We start from the raw sequence: 7,893 nt of genomic DNA on the forward strand, positions 1-7,893 counted from the left end.
TATATAAAATTCACAATATTTCACTTTAAATTTATTTTTTTAGCTTTTTAAAATAAAGAATCAACAATTAAGCTATTACAATTAATTTGTTATAATATATGTTTTTCAATAGACATCATCGCCAATCTATCGATGTAGATTCACTAATAACAGATGAATCACAAATATTGAAATAAATACATAAAATTAATTGATAATTTAAGAGTTAATAAAAAAATATACCTGATAAGTCACACAATGAGATAATGGGGACGAAAATGGAATCTTTGAAGAGAAGGCGTAGTTGTGAAATCGATTGGATTGAGAACCTACACTTGCACAAATTAATGGCAGATGCTAGTGACAATAAATGGATAAAAAATTGAGAAGGGGAGAAATTAAGAAAAACGATGGAGTCGCAGCCATTGCCAGGCGCATGGAAATAATTATAATACAATCATATAAGGGGAATATTGAGATTAATTAAAAATACATAAAATAGTTGTGAGGGGATGTATGTCACTGCCAGACATATAAAAATATGATTGATTATTAATAAAGGAATATGAGAAATTGAGATTAATTAAAAATTATAGTGATGTTTATGAGATTAATTATTGATAAAAGGAAAATGAGAGATTGAGATCAATTAAAAATTTATAATGATGCATAGGCTCCCCGAGTCTCTTTAATTTATAAATTTATTATTTTTAATTAATTTAAAATCTAAAAATTAAAATAGACATGACCCTCTAGTGGCTTAAAATGAGCATGGACTCTAAGCGGTTGCCCATACAACCTATGGCCATGGCCAAGGCGGGGCCTGACCAAGTAATGCGTGCTCTCAAGGTAGACTTAAAATCAAATATCATGGAGTTAATAGAGAAAAAAGAGATTAAAAACCTTAAAAAGAAGGTATCCCAAAAACAGTATGTATGGTCACTGTTTCCACAAGAGATACATTAACGAGACAAGAAAAATAACGATATTCAATAATTTTGTACATTGGGCAGTAGGGGTGTCTCAAATTGAACCTTTCTCAAAAATTGAATTTAATAGACATAATAGTTGTTTAAGTAACCAAAAAAAAAACTCAAAAATAACTCTTTGTTGAACAACTTATTTTTATTTTCTTTATTTCTTAATTTGATTAAAAATAATATTATTTTTAATATTTTGGTCGATTCAATTATTTTGATTTTTTTCAACAAAGATTGAATCAAAATAACCAAAAAATTCAAATTTAAAAATTAAACTAATCTATAAATTAAATCAAATTGAATTATTAATTTTAATTAATATTATTTAATTATTATTTGAATTTAACCAAAATTTTATTCAAAACTGGTGGGGAGTAAATAATCGTAACAGCGAGTCAACGAGGTCACGAATCACGATTGGGTTTGAACTTTGCGATCAACAGGCTTCACCAATCATACATTACTCTTCTTCTCTCTTTCTCAAGGCACATAATCTAGTAATCTCAAAGACAAATGGCATCCAACGGAGAACACCGCCACGACCCAGAAGAAATCGCCGCCGCCGCCGCCACTTCCGACGAGCTTCCGGTGGTCATCCTCAACCGCCTCCCGCAATTCGACCTCTCCTTGTTTCCCAGCCTCAAGACCCGTTTCCGCTTCCTCGACCCGCTCGACCCTTCCTTCTCCCCCTCCCAGGCCCAATCCGTCCGGGTCCTCCTCTGCCTGGGTCCGTCACCGGTCTCCTCCGAGACGCTGAGCCGGTTCCCTTCCCTGGAGTGCGTGGTGGGCTCCAGCACCGGCATGGACCACGTCGACCTCGCGGAGTGCCGCCGCCGCGGCCTGAGGGTCACCAATGCCGGCGACGTCTTCGCGGACGATGCCGCCGATTATGCCGTCGCCCTCCTGATTGACGTTCTCCGCCGGGTCTCCGCTGCCGATCGGTACGTGCGCGCCGGGGACTGGCCCGTCAAAGGGGAATATCCCCTTGGTTCCAAGGTCAGCTCACGTCATTTCCCTGCCATTTATCTGTTTTAGAACTTACTTTCAACGATGTGATTAAAGAACATATCCCATTTAATACGTTTTAAAAAGCACATAAAATGAAAATGGCAACAGAATTTAATACAAATATTAAATACTAAATAGGCACCGAATTTTTACTTTTCCTTTTTTTTTGTCCTTTCTTCTTCCATTGAATCTCTGGTTGGTTTAACAGTTAGTTAGTTAGTTCAATAATCACGTGATGAATTATTAGTAATATTTATTCATCACTTAAAAAATAATATTTATTTTAAAAAACCAATCTTGATATTCTTTGTTGCCACTTTAAATTTATTTTATTTATTTATAAACGTAATCTCTATTTTGTCAAGGGCAATTAAGTAAATCAAAACTTTACAACTTCTTGAATTTTTTTCTATTAACTGTTTTTAAAAAACCCTATATTCTCAACTAAAAAACCGCCCATGCCAAAATTCCTAGGGTTTTTAAACACCGAAAATTAACAATGAAAATGTTGATAAATTAGTGGCATTTTTACTCAATTCTTGGTATTTGGTTAAAGGTCAATAAATATCTTTGCACGGCATTTTCTTTAAATTGAAAAATAAAAAAGATCGAGATTATATATATTATAGGATTTTGAAATACCAAAAATTGATATAGATAAACATCAAGAATTCTATTATAAGATGATTATATAAACGTCGATAATGGTATAATACACTGAAAAGTAACAAAAGAACAATATTTTGGAAAACACCGTTATTTTGAGCATATAAATGTTAGGAGAATTTTATGACATTTTGTTTCTTATTCTCAATGCTTGTAAAGAATTATAACATAATCATTCCCTAAGTTTATAAACATCATTGCGGAAAACTATTTAAATTTTGATAACATTTTGGATGTGCACCTTGTTATTTGATAAATTGTTCATTTTTATTAACAAACCAACACCTCAAGTCTCAATGGCAATACATTCAAAGACATCAAACCCACCAAGAATGAAAAGATTGAAACTAAATATCCCTCAAATCTCAACAACAATATAAACCTTCAAAGGCGTTATGTTAAATCCACCAAACATTAAAAGAATTCATACCAACACCACAAATCTCAACATGATCAGTAACCTTGAAAAAGACAACAATCCACCAAAAATTAAAAGATTTAAACCAAAAGTTATCTTACAACCAAATTGATCAATGTTGTCAAAAGGTGTACAAGTAATGTATTGTCACAAATATACACTTTCAAGATTGACATTGTTGAATTATATTTGTTTGAACCCCCCAAAAAACAGTTAAAAAGTTATCTATATGAATTACATCAATTCATGTTCACAACAAAATATATTTCCAAAAATTTCAAATTCTACCACTAAAAATTAATACCATGAACCAACGATGATCATCCTTGCCTTATTCACAATTAGGTTGAGTACATGCATGGGCATGTTAGATAAGGTTTTTTTTTAGGAGAGACTTAATGTGCTAAGGAGCTGGACAATGGCCATTTGGAATGCTTATTAAGTCGGTTTCTATGAAAAATAATCAAAGTCAAGGCAAAGGAAAAGAATAAGCAGATAAAATAAAAAGGCAATACTATTAATCATGAATAAGTTATAGAATATTATTGATTATTGTTGTTACTATAGTTTCAGTAAAAAGAAGTTTTTTAAAATTAAAATTAATAAAATCTTATTTACATTCAACTATGTTACAAAAAAGATTAAGTAATTTGATTATATTATTAATTGAAAAGGATTTACTTATTAAACTAGAATATAAAATTTAATTAGTAATTTTATATATCAAAAAGCAAGAAAAATAATTTTTTATTTTTTTTATTTTTTAAAAGATCTCTAAATTAATAATGGCCTAGGACCCCAATTCATGAACGAACGCCGCCACAACAACAACAACTTGTATCTCATCATAATGATAGGCCATGTGTTGTATGTGATACTCATTGTTTTAAATTAATTGAACCCATCAAACACTAATCTGGACCTCATGTTATGAGGATTGCAAGCAAAATGAGGATGAACATTATCATAATGCTTCCATAACCAAGAATCAATTGGATGCCTCATAATCCCAACAAGAGTTGGATTCCTTGCTTGCCGCCTCATGAAGGAAGCCGTCTTGGAAGACATGAACAATTGCTTCAAAATGAAGGGATATTGTTAAACATTTTTGGTAAATATTAATTTGGTAGTGTTTTAACAATTATATTTCAACTTCTAATTTTTGTAGTTAAAATTTAAACATAAAAGGGTCTTAATGTAGTGTAGTGGGGCCGAGTCAATGCCTTTTGACTGGGGTTTGGGACGGCGTAGGGATAATCCCTGATCTTTGATTCACCAAGTGATGGAATTTTTCATTTTGCTAGATCTCTGGAACTGGAAGCATGCAATTTAAATTTAGATAGTTTTGTTGGAACCTGAAACTAAATGGTAATAATGGTGGAGGATTTAGCAATATATTTAGGCCACTATGGTTATTTCCATTTCGATATCCTTTTCATCGGTTATAGATAGATGGGAACTGGAAAGTCGAAAGGAAAGTCCATAGAGAACTCTTCATTGTTTCTTTTTTGCTGTAGATTTTTGTGATGTTGGTTCATCTTGGAAGGGGTTTGCCATCAACTTTGCAGTAATTAATACCTTAAAAAAAGATGATGATTTATTCATACATCTCCCAATTCATGCTGCTTGTAATTTGTAAACTGCAATTAGTAGGTTTGTGAACTTGAGCACGCGACGCGAGTATTAATTACTATTCTAATATGATGATCAGGTAGGGAGCAAGCGCGTCGGGATTGTGGGACTGGGAAACATAGGCTTCAGGATCGCGACAAGGCTGGAGGCCTTCGGCTGCAGCATTGCCTACAACTCCAGGACGAAGAAGCCACACATTTCATATCCGTACTATGACCGTGTCAAGGACCTCTCGGCAAACAGTGATGCCCTGATCATTTGCTGTGCATTGACAGACGAAACCCACCACATGATCAACAAGGATGTCATGACCGCGCTCGGAAAGGAAGGCGTGATCGTGAATGTCGGGCGTGGGTCCCTAATCGACGAGAAGGAACTAGTGCGGTTTCTGGCTCGAGGCGAGCTCGGAGGTGCCGGCCTCGATGTGTTCGAGGATGAACCTGTTGTGCCAAAAGAACTGTTTGAATTGGACAATGTTGTGATCTCTCCACATAGAGCTGTCACAACCCCAGAAGGCTTAGGGGCATTGGAAGAGACAGTTGCGGCCAACATAGAAGCTTTCTTTGCAAATAAGCCTTTGCGGGCAGTGATGGAGCTTCAGTGAGAAGTGATGATATCACTACACTTGTGATCTGTCCACGAAAGGTTTAGCATTGCAAGCTCGTCGAATAATTAATTCATAAAGAGAAGAAGTGATGATATCATTATATCTGTAATCTGTCAATGAAAGCTTCAACATTGCAACCTTGTCGAATAATTAATCCGTAAATGTTTTAATTGTGGATTTCTGTCATCATCTTCATCTTCTTCTTGGCAAATGAATTTGTAGAGATTAATACACCTCGCAAACAGCCACAAGAACAGATCGTTAGGGCAGAAAAATAGCAAAACAGTAAGTAAAATTTAAACAAACAGCAAGCTGAAAATACAAATAGCAAACTCCCTTTAGATGCTCGACAATGGAGAAGAAGAAGGTGAATTTTCAAGACTCAGCGTTGATCAGTCCGACATCCACAAATGGTACCCTAGAATCGGTTCCAAACATCACCCAAGAACCGCATTTAATCAACTCTCAAAACGGCCTCAAACACAAAACCCACAACCGAGAATTGCACACCCACACAAGGACGAAGAAAACCCCACCAAAGAGAACCTCTTCTCACTCTCGGCTCTCACTCTCTCTTCTCTCGCATTCTGATCTATTGGCGCCCCCTATTTCCCCCAATATATCGGTACCAATAACCTCCCAAGAACCAGATAGAGATCTCCAAGGATAAGGATAACCATCGGGTTATCCGATAGATTGAGATAAGATAATGGGAGAAGGGAAGAACAAACCTTCATTGGAACCAACTGGGAGAACCACCTGCATAGGAATCGGCCAAGGGACAACACTGAAGAAGCTAGGTCAAACAAGAGAATAAATATGTGGGCTTTTAGATAAAGGTAATGGGCTGTGAGGAAATGGGCTTGGTCTTTGGGTATGAGCAGTTGGGCCAGGCCCAGCTTTCCTCAAACCCAAAGTAAAGGTGCTTGGGCCATCTTCTTGTTGGGCCACCTATTTGTGGGATTGGACCTCTCAATAAAACTATCCATCCTGGGCCAAGGCCTATGATAGACAACTTACCCGACCAAAACATCATCGCCTTGGACTTGTTGGGTGTCACACCTCAACAGAATTAATGAGTGTTGTCTTGTTTTAACTTTGAATTTAGGGATGCCACTCAATTGGTTAACTAATTCTAGATGTGTTTCTTCTCTTTTAACTGGAGTATTGAGTTTATATCATCAATTTTTGAGTTTATTGTGTTTCAAATAATTTTATGAGATTGATTCTCAATTTCAAAAAAGCAAATTCCCCCCCCCCCCCCATAAAACCAACTTCTAATATATATAAGAAAAAACAAAAATGCTAATAGAGCACGTGTCATGTGACGATGTTTCCACTCCATGCTTCATTTCCCTCTCTATTGCCCTCCACAGATTTTGTCGCTGCCTAGCATAGCTAACGCCACCTAATGGGATTAAGGCTTGTGATTGTTGTTGTTGTTGCACTGTGATAAAGTCAACAGTTAGGATATCAGGAAATAAACAAACAATTATATTTGGAGCTCTGAAATAAGGTATTTTGGGTGTTCCTTCTGGTTTTATATTTACTGTCATAAAAGTGTGAGCTGAAGTGGTAAAGGTGACTCAAATGCTTTATAAGAGTGGGAGGCCATGTAAGCATACTAAAGTGCTAGAGGGATTGCAAAAAGAAAGCAAGAATTTAATAGGAATGACTGCCAAAGTGTGTAGAAGTGGGAAATATCTGAGTTGCTCTGGAAGTTGTATTCCGTAAACAATTTAGCTGAAAAGAGTGGATGCACGATGGTTGAAGAGCAATGATGGCAGAGCCTGCAGATCTCTTCATATGGTCTGCTATAAAAGACTGTCAGAATTCAGTTAATATCTCCATTCTCATTCTATTATTCTCAGGAAACGAGACAGCTTGTTTAGAGGCTAGTCTTGGGTGCTTGTGGCAAGGCCATGAGTTCAGGGAAACACATCGAATATTCTTTGTTTCTGCCAGGTAAGTCTCATATATACCTAATACCTCAACTAGGTGAGATACATCCCATTGCCTCCAAGTTGATGGTCCCTTGCTCTTTAGCCACCACAGACAACTACATTAATGCCGATGTCATATCCCTTTCAAGTTCCTTATCATGATACCATACTGTTGAGGGCTCGATTAAGTTGCTTCACCAAGCAGGTGTAACAATATTTGTGCCTGGCATCATCAGAAATTTGGCAACACTACTAGTTCCGAGCAACAACAGGCTATTCTGTTTGTGCTGCTAGGTCAAGGTGCAGACATGCCAATACCTCAACCAATCAAGATCCCATTGACCTGCTCCAACTTGTTTATCCCTTGCTCTTAGTCATTACACACAATGCCCACATCTCAGCTGACACTTTATCTCCACTCAGGTGTCATAGCATCATAACATACTCAGCTGTACAGAGTTCCCAGGTCTGCCACTTAATCAAGCAGATGCAGTTTTATGTTTGAGATGGATTATCTAACAGGAGAGTTTCATGTTAGATATAAATACTTCACAGTATATATATTAAATGCACATATCATATAAAACACTGATATTAATAAAGAAGAAGAATACCTCTATGCTCCATAACAGCGATGAAAATCTTGATTGCAATGGCAAG

The 7,893-nt window shown here is 36.3% G+C and overlaps 1 protein-coding gene across 1 annotated transcript; it reads left to right on the forward strand.

The window, feature by feature from the left end:
• Window positions 1-1,356: 1,356 nt before the first annotated feature.
• On the forward strand, window positions 1,357-5,471 carry LOC127786877 (glyoxylate/hydroxypyruvate reductase HPR3-like). Its single transcript, XM_052314589.1, has 2 exons — window positions 1,357-1,955; window positions 4,763-5,471. Exons 1-2 carry the CDS (start codon window positions 1,473-1,475, stop codon window positions 5,285-5,287), a joined length of 1,008 nt encoding a protein of 335 aa, XP_052170549.1. The 5' UTR covers window positions 1,357-1,472; the 3' UTR covers window positions 5,288-5,471.
• Window positions 5,472-7,893: the final 2,422 nt, after the last annotated feature.

This window comes from Diospyros lotus, chromosome 12, assembly GCF_014633365.1.
Source record: "Diospyros lotus cultivar Yz01 chromosome 12, ASM1463336v1, whole genome shotgun sequence".
Classification (NCBI taxonomy): Eukaryota; Viridiplantae; Streptophyta; class Magnoliopsida; order Ericales; family Ebenaceae; genus Diospyros; species Diospyros lotus.